General features: G+C 44.1%; 2 protein-coding genes across 5 annotated transcripts in view; one reads left to right on the plus strand and one right to left on the minus strand.

The window, feature by feature from the left end:
- Positions 1–16,071, plus strand: Fbxo22 (F-box protein 22). The gene is made up of 7 exons (XM_005069563.4): positions 1–210; positions 339–477; positions 5,324–5,411; positions 6,662–6,757; positions 10,943–11,107; positions 13,757–13,922; positions 15,324–16,071. The coding sequence occupies exons 1-7, from the start codon at positions 68–70 to the stop codon at positions 15,739–15,741; spliced, it is 1,215 nt and encodes a 404-aa protein (XP_005069620.1). The 5' UTR covers positions 1–67; the 3' UTR covers positions 15,742–16,071.
- Positions 14,243–16,291, minus strand: part of Nrg4 (neuregulin 4) — a 69,941-nt gene continuing 67,892 nt past the window's right edge. For all 4 annotated transcript variants that reach the window (XM_021226842.2, XM_021226841.2, XM_040729894.1 and 1 more), the window contains one exon: positions 14,243–14,351. In XM_021226842.2, coding sequence (XP_021082501.1) covers positions 14,323–14,351 — 29 coding nt within the window. In that variant the 3' untranslated portion in view covers positions 14,243–14,322. The remainder of the gene's footprint in view (positions 14,352–16,291) is intronic.

Here is a 16,291-nt window from a genome sequence, read left to right on the forward strand (position 1 = left end):
TGCGGCGGTGCGCCAGCCGCTCGGATTCTTGCGAGCTTCCGTAGCGTTTCTGGCGGGTAGGCGAGGAATGGAGCCGGTGGGCGGTGGCGGTGGCGGCGGCTCCTCCTCTGTCACTGACCCTCGAAGTACCTACGTGCTGAGTAACCTCGCGGAGGTGGTGGAGCGTGTGTTCTCCTTCCTGCCCGCCAAGGCGCTGCTGCGGGTAGCCGGGTGAGGGAGAACGGGGCGGGAGGAGACTTTCCGTCCCCGTGGGTGGCAGGTTTGCCCGGACCGCTACAACGCTGCTGACGGCGGAACGATCCGCCCGGTGGCAACCTTTTGTGCTTTTGCGTCCTCAGAGTGTGCCGCCTATGGAGGGAGTGTGTGCGCAGAGTGCTGCGGACCCACCGCAGCGTGACCTGGATCTCCGCGGGCGTGGCGGAGGCCGGCCACCTGGAAGGACATTGCTTGGTCCGCGTGGTAGCAGAGGCGCTTGAGGCAAGTATGGGTGTGTGCGGCGGACAGTCATTTTGCAGGGCTGGTGAACCATCTTTGAGAACTTTTTTAAAAATCACGATTGTGAGTCAAGCCTTTGCTTTTGTTAATTTGGGGACCTTTGCTCGTGGTCTGGACTTTGTAATAACCGTCAGGTTTTGTAAGGGCAAGCTGCGGTTTATTCATTCATTATTAGATGTTGGGCAGTTGAAGTTTACAGGTGAAGTGAAGACCCTTCACTTGTCTCTGTTTTGCAATGAAGGCATTCTTGCCCAGGATCACACACTAGAAATAGAACGGAAACTTCTACCTAAATAAAGCCACAGTCCTTTTTCTCATTTTCTTCCCTGGATCCAGGAAAGTCAGTATACAGGGAGCTGAAGCCTTACTATGGAGCTGGCAATGAAGCTCCGGTATCTCACAGAGTGGCAGGGACCCTTGAGAGGAAATTGCTAATTTGATGGTCTATTGCTCTTTATCCCTTGTATGTATAATATGCAAACAGGAAAGTTCTATTTAACCAGAAGGTAGCTTCCAGATTAGGAAATTATCAATACATATGTTGATGAGGTTTTTTTGTTTTGGTCTTCGTTCTTTCAACTTAACACAAGCTGGAAAGAGGGGGCCTCGAGGGAGCAAGTGTCTCATCAACCTGGCCTACCCACAAGTATGTAGGGTGTTTTCTTGATTAATGGTTGGTGTGAGAAGGGCCAGCCCACCCCCGGGTGCGTGGTCCTGGCGTGTATGGGAAAATACACGGAGCAAGCCATGGATGGCAAGCCAGTGAAGATCACCCGTGTATGCCTTCTGCTTCAGTTTCTGCCTCTAGGTTCCTCCCTGTTTGTTTCAGTGAATTATTATCACCACGGATGTGTGAGCCAAATAACCCCTTTACTCCACATATTGCTTTTGGTAATGGTCTTTACCACAACAGCAGAAACTAAATCAAGATAATATATTACCTAAAAGGACATCTGAAGCTAGCCTGAAGGGACTCTCACTAGTCTAATTGGAGATCATTTTAGCACCAAAATAAAAGCTGACGGTACGCACACATCCTTCAGTAAGAGACTGCAAACATACTACTCTCTAGTTTTCAGACTCCCATTCAGACTTTGCCCCAGTACTGTTCTTGATAGCAAAAGGATTCAGTTCCCAGTGATGTTAACTAAAAGACATGTTTCTTTGATTTGTTTACTTTCTCCAGCTTGACTTTACCGGCCTCAACACTTAAGAAGATTAATTTGTTGATTTGTATAACATTCACAAACTGAGTGTAACTGAGGTGTGTTAGATCAGCATCTTTCCAGGTGGCCTCCGGTTTTCTTTTGTCCTATTACTTTAAATCACTTGATTCAAGTGGTGTCTGCCAGAAGCCTCTGCCCTTCAATTTTCTGTCTTGTTGGAATTAGTAAATATTTATGGATAGAAACTTTGAAACTTTGACCTCTCTTTCTATCTGAAATATTTTCACACACTGTTGCTCTCTTACTCAAAGATACATCATTTACTGTATCTATCTTGTGCTCACACTGTCTGGTTTAGCTATCGAACTCTCAATCCAGAATCAGAGTCTTTTAGGGATGACCTTTCTATTTTGGTACTAGATGTTTTTAGCTTTCTTCCTTCCTTCCTTCCTTCCTTCCTTCCTTCCTTCCTTCCTTCCTTCCTTCCTTCCTTCCTTTCTTTCCTTCTTCCTTTTTTTTTGCCTGCTTCATTCCAGAAATTAGTGGTTTCTCTAATCGTCTTGGTTTCTTTTAGTGGAACGTGGTATTTAGCATGTTAGGTCTGTGCTGTGTAAGTACTCATTGCTGTTGAGGTCTGCTACCCCCAGCCCAGATAGGAATATATGCATATACCTGCATGTGCAGTTGTTCTTTGATATTGCCCGGTATTGAAGTCCCCAGATGCCAAAGTCCCTTATAAAGTCTAAGTGTTTGTGTTAACCTGTATAGCCCACCCTCACAATTAAATTCAAATCTCTAGATTATTTATGCCGAATTTCTCTAAGTAGACTATATTAGTAAATAATGATAGGAAAGAAGCTTGTACATGCTCAGTACAGATGCCCCCACTTTTTTTTTTAATAACTACATTTGAATCCTTGAATGAAGAGAGATGCAGAGGGGTCAGATGTATCTAGAACTGTATTTCGGTCAGTATGCATCTAGTCCAAATAAGATTTTGTCTCACTTCCTCTCTGCTATTATTTTTATCTCCCTTTTTGACAGCCAGCAAATCTGGTTCTTCAAAAAAGAAAAAAAGATGTTATTTGTGTGTGTGTGTATGGGTGTGTCTGTCTGTCTGTATGTGTGTACATGGAGGCCTGAAGAATGCATTGTATCCTCTGGAGCTGGGGTTAACAGTTGATTGTGAGCTGTTTGAGTTCTGTCCTCTGTTGCTCTGATCTCTCCATCATCTCTCCAGTCCTGACTCTTATCTTTAACGTGCCTGTCCTTAGTGTGGTGTCTTCATTTCCATGCTGTCTTATAGAGGTTTTCTTCTCTGCTCTTTTGGACTCTTGAACTCATACCCACAACGCTTGCCTGCATGCTCCAGGCCTGTTGGAGTACTATTGCTCTGATACATTGATCAAACCCCTGTAGTCTGGTTTTGTTGTTCTTGTTTTCAAAATCTGTTATGTGGGAAAGTTCAAAATGCTAACTAGCAAAAGCCTTTTCCACAGACGTGTTCTTTGGAGTATCATGTGCAGTGAGGTAGTCATTAAATTATAAATCACAAGGTACATTCAGTGATAAGAAAGTCTTCATCAAGGGGCTGGAGAGATGGCTCCTTAGTTAAGAGAGTTGGCCGCTCTTCCAGAGCACCCAAGTTCAGTTCCCAGAAACCACATTAATGGGTCACAACTGCCTGTAACTACAACTGGTTTCTGATGGCACCTGCACGTGCATGGCACACACTTAACATGCAGACAAGAAATAAAATTGCTTAATTGTTGGAAAACAAAGTATTAGATTATATGTTTATATAATTTAGATTATATATTTGCATAATTTAGATTAATATAAAGGAAGATTCATAAAGAAGCTAGAATGTTAATGAAAGTTGCCTGTGGGGAATAGAATTGTGTGTGCTTTTTTTTTTCTTCCTTTAATGCTCTTTTTAACTTCCTATGGTTGTTTGCAACTCTCTACTACAATAGGCACCATTCTTATATGGCTATGAATTTCATATGTTGCAGTGGGTGTTATATACAGAGAGTCTTAGATGATAACCCCTATTTTGGCTCAAACTAGCAATATGGCTTTGACCTCTCTGAGCCTTAGGTTCCATTTCCATAAATTGAAAAGGGAGAACAATAATTATCTTGTATCCTTACAGGGTCTTGTAAGGATTAAATGGCAAAAAGATTTTACTTCTGGTATCCAACTATAAGTTTTCAATGGGTGCTAAGAACATAATATCACTATGAAAGTCCACATGGTAGCCTTAAAGAAATTAAACTCATGGTGAGACAGAAGCATGGTGTCTAAGTCATATATGCTGCTTTCCCTGTGCTTTCCAAATCATCTCATGGATGGAATATTTTAATAGATATAAGGTAATTGCTTTACTTCCTCATAGAAATTATTTTGAACTTCTGTAAGATAACTTGCCTTTTGTAACTTTTTTGAATGGTGTAGGCCCAGGTGCCTTATATATACGATAGTGACAGTGTTTCATTTTGAGGCTTGTCATAGTCAATTTTTAGTGAGTATTCGGAAGGAAATGGAGTTGTGTGCGTGCCAAGAAAAAAGAATCCTGGAACCTCTAGATGAGGCTTGTATATTGTTTAAACATAAGACAGACGTTCAAGGCCTGACTACTCTGTGAAAGTTCCCTGCTGGCTGTGGCAGAGGCGAGACCAGGCCTTGACTGCTTCAGTCTGTGGAATTGCAGACTGAGATAATCCAAGGGCAAGGAAGAAACCGAGGTGGGTCTAGTGGCTCAGCAGAGTTGGGGGCACTGGCAGGTTTGCCTAGCCATAGCTGAAAGGCAAGCAGTGTTGCTAGGGTTTTATCAAAAAGGATTTCCCAATATGTGAAAATTCTGGGGCTTTTAAATTGTGGCACCTGGTTACCTTAAAAAATGTCGGGTGAAGCCAAGAATTTGTATCCATAGGTCTTACCCAGCCCACATCATAGTATTCAGTGTCTTTCAGGAGTTTATCTGGAACCTACTCTGAAACATGTAAACCTCCCCGGGATGCAAAGCATCAAAGTTGCGATCCATAGGCTGCACTTGATTCCATTCTGATAGGCAAAACACTTGAAAGAGGTCTCTGCTTCCTTCTAGTTCAGCTGTTCCGACATTTGTGTATAACGTGAGGCTCAGGAAAGCCAGTGAGTGGTCTGAAGAAGCCTGCTCAGAGTGGAGACAGCACAAACAAGAATGGCAGGGCTGTAGAGGTTGTCGAGTGGAGGTCCCAGGTTCAGAGGGTGTGTGTGGTATAGGTTTGTTCTAGGGTACTTAAAGGGAACAAGTTCAAGGTGCTTGGTAGCAAGGGAGTCTGTTCGTGTGGGCAGGTCTGGTAATACTAAGGTGGAAGCTGGCAGTGAAAGCCAGAAAAGCAGGGAACAGCCTGTGCACACCTGCTCTGTTGAGAGCATCCTATTGCCATTTACTGTTCAGTAAAGTGAGAGGCAGCTTTAGCTGGTTCGCCAAATGTCTGTTCTAAAAGAGTAAATTAACTTCTTGAACTGAAAAAAAAAAAACTACTACTCAGTAAGTAAGCTGATGAGTAGGAGTGGCCCTGAGAAGTAAGAGGACTGGGATGGAGGCAGTATGGACACCTGGGGAGCCCAGCCTTGTTCACAGACTCAGGATCCAATCCTCTTTCTCTTTGCAGAATGTTCGCATCTTACCACAGACAGTTCTTTATATGGCAGATTCTGAAACCTTCATTAGCCTGGAAGAGTGCCGTGGCCATAAAAGAGGTATAGAAGAAAGGGTTGGGCTTTTGGTGTTTGTTTTTGTTTCGACGTTGTCCTAGCCCTGAGAGTAAGCCTTTCGGCACCTCTCCTAGTACACATGCCTGTATCTGACTTGAGCTGCAGAGCCCTTGTCTGACTTCCTGGTGCAACTGGAGTGAGGTTTTTCAGATGTTTTTCTTGCTTTGAAATACTTTAATCCTCCAGGTGTTCTTCTCTTTATTAAAACAAGAGCCTGGCTTTGGTTATCCAAGTCTGTTCATGTATAATGCAGTGCTATGATGTTCTAAAGCTATTTACAGGCATTATGCATTCTTGGCTTGCTAAGGGGAAATACAGACCAAGAATCCAAGATGGGACCCTTTGGCCCAGACTTTGATTTGGACATTGTCTGGTTTGACTCTGACTGGAGTCAAGTAGTAGTTGTGCTATGACAGCCACTGAACAGAGAGATCCAATAAACAGCACCTCTCAGACTCAGTGCTGAGCCAAATTTGATGCCTTTGGGCAATAGTATCTTATTTTATTTTTGGTTTTTACGAGACAGGGTTTCTCTGTATTGTTTTGGAGGCTATCGGTCCAGCCCAGCCTCGAACTCACAGAGATCGGCCTGCCTCTGCCTCCCGAGTGCTGAGATTAAAGGTGTGCGCCACCACCGTCCGGCTGGGCAATAGTATTATATGAACAAAAGGCACGGGCAAGCTAGTGATGATGAAGGGTAGGTTTAGAATTTGAATAAAGCAGGCACAAAAATGGGGAAACCTGTTATTTTAATCAATGTTCAGGCTTTCTTATAAAGTGTCTCCTTCCTCCCTCCCTCCCTTCCCCCTCCTTTTTCCCTCCCTCCCTCCCTCCCTCCCTCCCTCCCTCCCTCCCTCCCTCCCTCCCTCCCTCCCTCCCTCCCTCCCTCCCTCGTTTCTTCCTTTTTCTTTGAATCAAGGTCACATGTAGCTCAGGCTGGCCTCAAAACTCACTGTGTAGCCAAGGATGACCTTGAACTTCTGATCATCTTGCTTCCGCCTTCAAGTGCTATGATTACAGCATGCACCACTTTGGGGTTTATGCAGCATTGTGGCCGATGATCGAGCCTGGGGCTTCTTGCATGCTAGGCTAGTACTCTACCAATTGAACAATGTCCCCAGCCTCATAACCTGTTTGATTGTTAAATATTGCTTTGTTGTGTTTTGTTTTTTAACACTGTCATATTTGACAATGAAAAATGGATATTTAATAATTGTGCTACTGTATTGTTACAGCAAGGAAAAGAACCACTATGGAGATGGCAGTTGCCCTTGAGAAACTGTTCCCCAAGCAATGTCAAGTCCTTGGGATTGTGACCCCAGGAATTGTAGGTGAGAGAAGTTAACAATTTGTGTTTTGCTTAGTTTTATATGGGATCCCATGGATTGCTGAAATATTTGTAACTGAAAAGCACATTTACATTTCTGGTTACCTAAAAACAATAGCATTAGTCATCCTTGTCATGGTGGTACATTGTACTTAATATCTGTGAAGTTGTTGAGGTTCATAGTTCAGATCTCAAGGCTGCCTAAGAGCAACATGTAATCCCTGACTTCTTAGCCTTTCACCGGGAGGGAAGGATCTCATTCTACCCTACCCAGATTAGGAAAGACCTGTAGCCATTCCAGGCTGGTCAGTTCACCCACTCTTGTTTCTTTCAGATAGGGCAGTTGAGAGCGACAAGTTACAATGCATCTTACCTAGATACTTGTTTCTCTGCATGCTGCCACCTTGGCACATAGCTAGTGAATTTTTGCTGTTACTATTGGAATTGTTTCCTGGTGATGTGGCGGTGGTCCAGTGGTTAAGATAACCATTAGGACTCCAACTGTACCACTTAGTGTCTGTGTTACTTTGTACAGCTTCCCTGACATCCATGAGACTTCAGTCTCCTCCAGTGAAATGGATGATGTTATGATATTAGTACCTTCTTTGGAGGACTGTGTTGACTGGACACATCTGTGGCATTTACAACAATAAGGTGTTAGCTATTATTATCTTCTGGAGCCTTGCAGGTGGCTCAGTTGGTAAAGTGCCTGGTGCACAAACAAAGACCCTCATCACCCTGGACCCCCACACAAGTATGCTGACTTTGTTTGCATTTCAGGGTCTTGTGCAGTGAAACCCAAAGGATTCCAAGTGTTTGCAAATGAATAGGGGCTGTCCTTCTCTCCTCTTACCAGCTCCTTATACTTGGGCTAATAAAGCAATAGCAGTGGCTGTGGTTTTCTTCCAACTTTCGAGTTGGCATGGTAGCCTTCATATCATTACTGGTTACTGTTGGATGCAGAACACTCATTCCTCACATTTTTTTTTCTTGTCTGTCTGTTATATCGCTGTGGCTTTCCTTGAACACAGCCATATTTCTCCTTAAGTTTTCTGCTATAGGAGTAGAGGCGGAAAAGGAAAGGCCAGCCTGGGGTGGCAGCCGGCCCTGCCCTCGCCAGTGAGTGGGGAGCAGTAGCAGCTTTCCTTTAGTTGCTGCTTTGACTATGTGCTGCTTTATGTCCTGGTGGCCTTATGTTTGGGGCTAAAAAACCATTCCATCTGCTCCAGTCAGGTGTGGCCTTTGGTGTTTGTTTGCAGGGCCCTCTACAAGCTGCTTGTGATCATTTAAATAAGAATGGTCCGCATAGGTGCTTGGTCTCCAGGGAGTGGAACTGTTTGAAAGGGTTGCAAGGATTAGGAGGTATTTCCTTGTTGGAGGAGGTTTGTATTGGGGATGGGCTCTAAGGTCACAAAAGCCCATGCCAGGCCCAGTCTCCTCTGCTCCCAGCTACTTCTCTAGTACCACTCCTATCTGCCTCCTGCTTCCTGCCATGATGATCATGGACTAAGACTCTGAAACTGTACACAAGCTCCGAGTTAAATGCTTTCTTTTCTAAGAATTGCCTTGGTCGTGGTGTAGTTGGAGGTTTCTCGTCTTCTCTGAGGCTTAATATTATAATTGTTTGGCCAGTGGTTCGGACATATTACTAAGTAGCTCTCACAATTAAATTAACCCATTTCTATTACTTACTCTTTGTTTAGAAATTCCTGTTATTCTATGTGAGGCTCATGGTCTGTTACCTCACATCTTGCTTCCCTGGCAGCTACATGGCAACTCTCTTGACTCCACCTTCTTTCTCTCCCTATCTTTGTTTGGATTTCCTGCCTAGCTCTATTCTGCCTTGGCTATTGGCCAAAGCAGCTTTATTCATCAACCAATAAAAGCAATGCATATTCACAGCATACAGAAGGACATCCCACATCAGTGGTGTTTCTTCACAATGACAGAACAGAGACTAAGACAGTGGTTTTATGGGTTTCTGGTCTTCATAGCTGGTGCTTTGAGCCTAACTGTTTCTTTACTCTTTCCTGACAGCCCCTGCCAAAACTCCTATCCTGACTTCTATGGTCTTGCCTGGTCAGTGTCCTACAAATGGTGCTCTTCTTTTGGTGTTTTGGCTCTCAATATAAATATTTTTAACATGTTTTGAGAGTCATTTGTTAAATTTATAAATAATGTAATTATTTGTAATTATTACAGTAGTTCCTTTAAAGCTTGTGTGTGTGTGTGTGCGCGCGTGCGCGCGCACGCGCGCACTCTCGCATGTGCATGAGGAGGTTATAAGCTGTCAAGTATCTTCAGTTGGTCTTTTGAGAAGGCCTTTCAGAGGTCCAGGGTCCCTCACTGAGCATGAGGCTCACTGTTTTAGCTAGACTGGCTGGCCGTGAACCCCAGGGATTTACCCTTCTCTGCTTCTCCCATTGCCTGACCTTAGTGCTCATCCGGGGGTCAGCTGTGGAGAGAAGGCTCTGGTCTTCATGTCTGTATAGCAGATGTTTGACCAGCTGAACTGTGCCCCAGCCCTTCATTTAAGTGTTTGCATCATTCTGTGATATAAATGGGACAAGATTTATTTTACCATTCTTGTTTTGATAGACTATGGTTTTTCGAGTCTTAGGTATTGTGAATGAGGCTGTTACTTTTTGTGTAAGTTTTAAGTTTCTCTGAAACTTAAGGAGTGGACTTGTTGGGTCTTAGCACTGAAGTATATTTAACTAAAAAAGTTTTCCAACTTTCTACCATCCTGTACTCTGTGAGCAATGTTTGAGGTGTTAGCATTCAGGCATTAGGCTGGCCTGCCCCTTGGGGACCTGGAAGAATGCATCATCCCTGTACGCATGAGATTTCCAGTACTCAGGCAGTTCTCTGACCTGCTCCGGTCCTGACACATCATTCATTGACTATGTGGCTAGTAACCTCTGGGCTCATGTGCTGCATCCCCTCAGAAAAGGCAGGACCTGTCCTCTTCTCTTCTCTTCTCTTCTCTTCCACTGCTCTCATCTCCAGAGACCAGTCTTTCCCCCTCTTTCCATTCCCTTCTCCCAGTGAACCCTCCACATGAGCCCTGTCACATCGTGTGAGTCTCTCTCTCTCCTGATGCTCTTCAGTTATACCATGAGGGTTGCAGTTGCTGTGCATACTTGCTACTGGGGTCACAGTGTGTGAATATTAGCGAGGCTAGTGTGTGGAGATCTTCTTGGAGTGTTTTCTTTGAATCTAGTGACTGGTGTATTGAAGACCGATTGTGTACTTAGTGGGTACCGTATGGCTGGCTTACTCTGCTGTGGTGCATCTGCTCACATTTAAACACTGTTTAGGTTTTCCTCTTGTGCTTTGTAGGGGTTGTTTATTTTGCTGTTGCAACAAAATACTTGCCAAATGCAGTCAGGGTGGGGAACTTGCTTAGTTCACAGTTCAAGTGTACATCTTGGTAAGGGAGTCATGTGGCAGAGGCTTGAGGAAGCTGGTCACACTGCCCTTACTGAAGGAGTGGAGAATGACTGCAGGTTCTGGAATGGTCTGTCTGAGGTCAAAGGTGTGTCTTCTCAGCCTAATGTAGATCCCTCACAGCGCACAGAGTACACGATAGTTCTAACCACTGAGACACCATCACTGGCCTTATCATAAACTTGCATCTTTCTTTTCATGTTTTTAATTCATAGTATATCACGTGGGGTTTGTCTTCTGGGTTTTTCTCTTTGAATAACACACACACACACACACACTTTAGCTTGGGTTTCTAGAAACTTACCACTTAAAAAGATTGATGTGTATGGTGTTTTGCCTGCATAAATATCTGCATCGTGTGCATGCCTGGTGCTCATGGCCAGAAGAGGGCATTGGATCTCCTGGAACTGGAGTTAAGACAATTGTGGCAAGCCATGTGGTGACAAGAACTGAATATTGATCCTCTGGAAGAATAGCAGTTCCCTTTGTCTAGACTCAGCAACTGCAGACAGCATGGACACTTGCTTTTTCTCTGTTAAAAGCATTTCCTTGTGAATATATTTGAAAGTATGGTACAGGGATCACCATCCTAAAATTGCCAGAGAACTTTGTTTATTCTAAGAGCAGTTGTTTGATAATAGCCTATCCTGCAGTTAGGAGGATGAAATGGGTTGATTAAGGCTCTTAATAACTCCAGTTTCTATTGGCTGTCCTCATGAAGCTGTCATTTTCTCCCTAGTGACTCCAATGGGATCAGGTAGCAATCGACCTCAGGAAATTGAAATTGGAGCATCTGGTTTTGCTTTATTATTCCCTCAAATTGAAGGAATAAAAATTCAGCCCTTTCATTTTATTAAGGACCCCAAGAATTCAACACTTGAACGACATCAGCTTGCTGAAGTGGGTAAGTTGTTATTGACTGTTTTATTTATTTATTTGCTTTTTTGAGGCAGGGTCTCACTATGTACTTCTATCTGGCCTTGGTCTCAGAGATCTTCTTGCCTCTGCCTCCTGAGTGCTGGGGAGTTAAAGGTGTATGGCATATACCTGGCATTGCTATTTATTATTATTAACCGCTCATTTTGTTGACTAACTTGTTTTAATTTTGGATAGCTAGCGGCTGCTAAGCTACTGTTAACAAGGCTGGTGGTTGGTAGAATTGGTTTAAAATTTTTTTATTTGTCATGAAGTCCTAGCTGACCAAATATGAATATTTTTGATAAGTATTCTGTTGGTTAGCTTGTGTATGTACCGTGTGTGTGTCTGCTGCCCATGGAGAGCAGAAGAGAACATCAGATTCCTTGGAACTGCAAGTGTAGACAGTTGTGAGGTAAGGTACCAACATGCATGCATTTAATTTTAGTTAAATTTTGAAGGAATTCTTGATCTTCAGTAGGTTCTTACCAATAATTTTGCCTTATTTTGGCATTTAAAGCAGAAAAACTTAAGTTTTTAAAAATATTCCTAGTAACCATTTATTATGTAAGCTTTTAGAAGAAACAAGTTGGCATTAGGAGAGATAGGCATGAACTTGGAGACATGTTAGGATATTCACAGAGTCTGAGAAAGCAAGTTTGGTTGAGTTTGAAGTAAGTTTTGGTAGGAAGACTTGTTGCAGTAGACAGCTAGCTACTCCAGCAAAGCAGTGGAAAGGCTTTTCACCATCTCCAGAGTAGATGATTGGGCTTACACTATCACTGTGCTCATCAGAGTTACTTCGTGTTAACTCTTCATCAAAGTCTGTGTGTAGGCGAGCTAGCCTGAAGACACATGCATCAGCACTCAGGCGTATCACTTAGTAATTTCCTCAGATCACTTCTGTACATGTCACGCTTCTATGTTGCTAATATACAAGTCAACGATGGTTGAGTCCTTGTACCCTATACAGGTTAGTTTTGCTTTACAGACAAGGAAATGGGTTTGGAAAATTAAACTTGTCCCAACTTAAAGACCAGTAGTAAAAATGCTGTAACAGCAAAGGCAAGTTTGGGTTTATGGCTCAGCGGATGGAATATTCACACTGAGAACAGCGTTTACACCGTCCTGAGCAGTGTAAACAGGAGAGTAAGAGTGGTGGAAGGGACGGAAGAGAGCAGTGAGGCGTGGGCAGTTAAAGCTGGGGGCTCTGCACATGACTCAGTGTACAAGAGGCTGGACAGGTGCAGGCAGGCACTCTGTCCCCACAGTGGGACTGTTTGGAAAGCAGGCTGGGGCTTTGGGGTAGCCTCCAGACTTCACTGAGACTTTCCTTTTTCCATGTGCGTGTATGTTGCAGGTGCATTTGTGTGGAGTCCAGAGGTTGAGGTCAGGTGCACATCTCCTGCAGTCTCTTCACACTGACTTCTCGTGCATAGCCATGCCATTGTCCCAAGTTAGTCACTTCCCTAGAAGTGACACTTCTTCCTAAACTTGTCTTCACTGTTGTTCCACAGGCTTCTTCCTACTCAGATTATTCTACAAAAGAATAGGGTCATCTTTCAATGTGCCAGGCTCATCTGTTAGAGGGAGAACTCTTCAAAACTGGCTTGGAATGCAGCGTGGTTTTCTACACAGAAAATTAGAACTGGCCCAGGGGCAGAGTCTAAAGTGTTATTTGTCAGTAATTGATTGTCTTGCCAGCAGCATTAGGGTGGAGATACTGCTCCATGCTGTGACCTGAAGGTCAAGTTTCCTAGATTTCAGCACAGAAAAGAATCCCAGGATGAACTGCTGTGTAGCAGAGTTGGAGTTTATTAAGAGATTTTTAATGCACATTTCAGCGTGGAGGTTGAGGGGCATTCAGGGAAAGTGGATGTGAGCTGCTCAGAAAAAAGTCACGTCCTTGTCTTTCCACAAGCTCTATCATTAAAGGATTGCTAAGAGATCCAACTGGAATCACAGGAAGGCTGCTGGTTGCAGGACAGGCTTACACTGGATAAGACAAAACTCTAGGTCAGTAGCATGGGGTTAGGTGTTAATATACTGGGAGTCTTGATTCTTCATTGGCCCAGCCTGAGCACTGTGGTCTGCAGGGCTCCTTTCCCTTCCCACCTAGCCTGCTTCAGTCTTACTGAGTCATCTTCACTCCTGTCTGATGGAAGTCACGTGGCTGAGTTAAATGGAAACATCAGTGTAGTTAGGGACTGCATTTTCTTCCTGTCCTAGAAGCCACCTATTTGCAATACTGGTGCTTCAGATTATTGCTGTGAAAACAGGCTGTGGGAGACTTGGGTGGAAGCCTGGAGCTCTGGAAATGAGATGCTACTGGCTCCCTTGAGCCCTGCTGCCTGCTAGTGGTAGAGCTGCTTTTAGATCACATTATAAACTCTAGGTCACTGACATGCATGGAATTGGGGTATGGAGCACCCTAACATGGTCCGCTAGGACTGCTGTTCAGACTGTAACTGTGTCCTTGCTTGTGTGAGGCATTGACTGCATTATAGTCAGATAGTCATTTAGCTTTTATTGATGGAAAGCCAAGAGCATCAGCATGACAGCACACACTGGTGCCGGTCAGCAGGAGTAACTAACAGCTCATTGTGTTTTAAGGCTGTCCTATGTCTCACTTCTGCAGGTCTTCTGGATAACCCTGAGCTTCGGGTGGTCCTTGTCTTTGGCTATAACTGCTGTAAGGTGGGAGCCAGTAATTATCTGCAGCGAGTAGTCAGCACTTTCAGCAATATGAATATCATCTTGGCTGGAGGCCAGGTGGACAACTTATCTTCACTGACTTCTGAGAAGTAAGCCTGGGCACTTTGTTGTTCTTCCATGGGTGAATGGGAACAATTTCAGGTTCTCATGACTTGGGGTTTTTACAAACAAATTTGAGGAATCAGAGTGTGGCACTGTACACCTTTAACCCCTGTATTCTGAGGAGGCAGAGGCAGGTGAATCTCTTGAATTCAGGGCCAGCCTGGTCTACACTGATGACTTCCAAGCCAACCAGGGCTACAAAGTGATACCCTGCCTTAAAAAAAACAAAAGGAAAGGAATTGCTAATGTATCAGTTCCTTCATTGTGCTGTTGCCAAGAGGCTGTCTGAAAACAATTCAGCTTGCAGTCAAAGAACTAAACTTGCATTTATTGTCCTTTAAGAACATCAGAGTTGGGCTCCATCAGCATTGCCTGTTGATATATTTTTCAGTGTGGTCCTCTTTGTGATGTTGCTCCTGCAAATGAAGAGGTCATTAATGAGGCTAAAATAAATGCACATGGTTTTTATTTCACTATAGCGTTGAGTTGCTTACTGGGAGATAGTGGTGTCATAGAAATAAATACGACTAGCTTTTTAAAGGAGAAGAGGAGGTGAGGTTGAAGCAGCGTTTTGAAGTTTTCAGTGGCCCTTGTGTGGATGGAAGTCATTTTGAATGAGCTGAGAGTAGACTGATGATGGAGTCTGGGCATATGCTAAGCTGCACATGGGCGGGACTGCAGCAAGCCAGCAAAAGTCCTGCAGTTGGAAACTTGCAAGCTCATCTTTTTAAAGTTACTTGAAGATGGAATACCTGTATCTAAAGCAAACTTTAACCTCTCAAAGATGATCTTTGTGGTTCACAAGTTCTCTCTTGAGTAGACTGTAGCCATTTAAAGTTTTTCCATGTTTCCTGGAGGACATACATGGGTCAGGTGTTCATGGCACTTTGTAGATCTGCCTGCCTCCCCCAGTGCTGGGATTAAAGGTGTGTGCTACCACATCTGGCCCATGATATTTTTTAAATATATCTTTTTCATAACAGTGGATTCGGTGAGGGGGGATGGTGTCCTGATGTAACTCATATTTGATGTAGGTATCATGGGATGGGGATATAGGTGTCAGAGTGGATATAGGTGTCAGAGTGCTTGCCACCACCACCTTGACAAAACTGGTGGATGTCTTTGTATACATAAACCTACCAGCTTCCAGTTAGAAGGGTTAGATAGGAACTTACTGGGTAGTAACCCAGGAAGAGCTTTTGTGTAGCTAGCTTTGTACTTGTGGCTGAAAAAGATGGTTATTCACCTCTTTTTGATCTGCCTATTGTTAATAACTGTTTAGTTTAATCCCTGTCTGAGAGGATATATCTCAGACTAAAGCATAGTTGTCAAAGTCTGCAAATCTCTCCGCCCTAGTTTATCAGGAGCTGTTGATTTTCTGTTCCCAGGAACCCTCTGAATATTGATGCCACGGGTGTGGTTGGACTGTCCTTTAGTGGGCACCGAATCCAGAGTGCCACGGTTCTCCTCAGTGAGGATGTGAATGATGACAAGACCGTAGAGGCGGCCATGCAGCGCCTCAAAGCAGCCAACATCCCTGAACAGAACACCATTGGCTTCATGTTCGCGTGCGTTGGCCGGGGCTTCCAGTACTACAGAGCCAAGGGCAATGTGGAGGCTGATGCATTCAGAAAGTTTTTTCCCAGTGTCCCCTTATTCGGCTTCTTTGGAAATGGGGAGATTGGATGTGACCGGATAGTCACTGGAAACTTTATACTGAGGCGGTGTAGTGAGGTAAAGGAAGAGGACCTGTTCCATAGCTATACAACCATCATGGTGCTCATTCACCTGGGGACCTCGAAATAAGTCTTGCTGAGAGTGGTGCTCACAGGAACTTTGGGGGGTTTGCCTTATTTCAGAAAAATGGAAACTTGGGATGTATTTTAAATAAAACTAGCTCCTTGTGTTTTTAGCTGTGAGTCATGTCCTGAGATCATGTCTAATATATAGATGGGCAGCCTTACACACACACAGATCAGGAAGTGAGGCTGGTGCCAGGCACAAGCAAAGCCACTGTGGCCGAGTAGGAGGTAGAGGGGCCACCAGGAAGATGGAGGCCGAAGACCTTGTGGTGGGAGAACCTTTAGCACAACCATGACCTTATTTTCCCTTTAATAAAGGAGAACCTTAAAGAGATGGTTGGGTCTTTCCTGCCTTTCAATTTTCTCAGCAGCTGTAACAAATATTACTGACTTTTTACTTGTCTAATAAAGAACTCTTTTTCATACTGTATAAAATTGCTCTCGTAGGCTGGGCGGTGGTGGCGCACGCCTTTAATCCCAGCACTCGGGAGGCAGAGGCATCTCTGTGAGTTCGAGGCCAGTCTGGACCAACAGCCTCCAAAACAATCAGAGAA

Source organism: Mesocricetus auratus, unplaced genomic scaffold (assembly GCF_017639785.1).
Source record: "Mesocricetus auratus isolate SY011 unplaced genomic scaffold, BCM_Maur_2.0 Super-Scaffold_100022, whole genome shotgun sequence".
NCBI classification, from domain to species: domain Eukaryota; kingdom Metazoa; phylum Chordata; class Mammalia; order Rodentia; family Cricetidae; genus Mesocricetus; species Mesocricetus auratus.

Excerpts from the sequence above, each read along its gene's own strand:
- Fbxo22 (XM_005069563.4), top strand. The coding sequence starts at position 68 with ATGGAGCCGGTGGGCGGTGGCGGTGGCGGCGGCTCCTCCTCTGTCACT. Across the intron at positions 211-338 it reads GCGCTGCTGCGGGTAGCCGG|AGTGTGCCGCCTATGGAGGG; the intron begins GTGAGGGAGAAC and ends TTGCGTCCTCAG. Across the intron at positions 6,758-10,942 it reads TGTGACCCCAGGAATTGTAG|TGACTCCAATGGGATCAGGT; the intron begins GTGAGAGAAGTT and ends TTTTCTCCCTAG.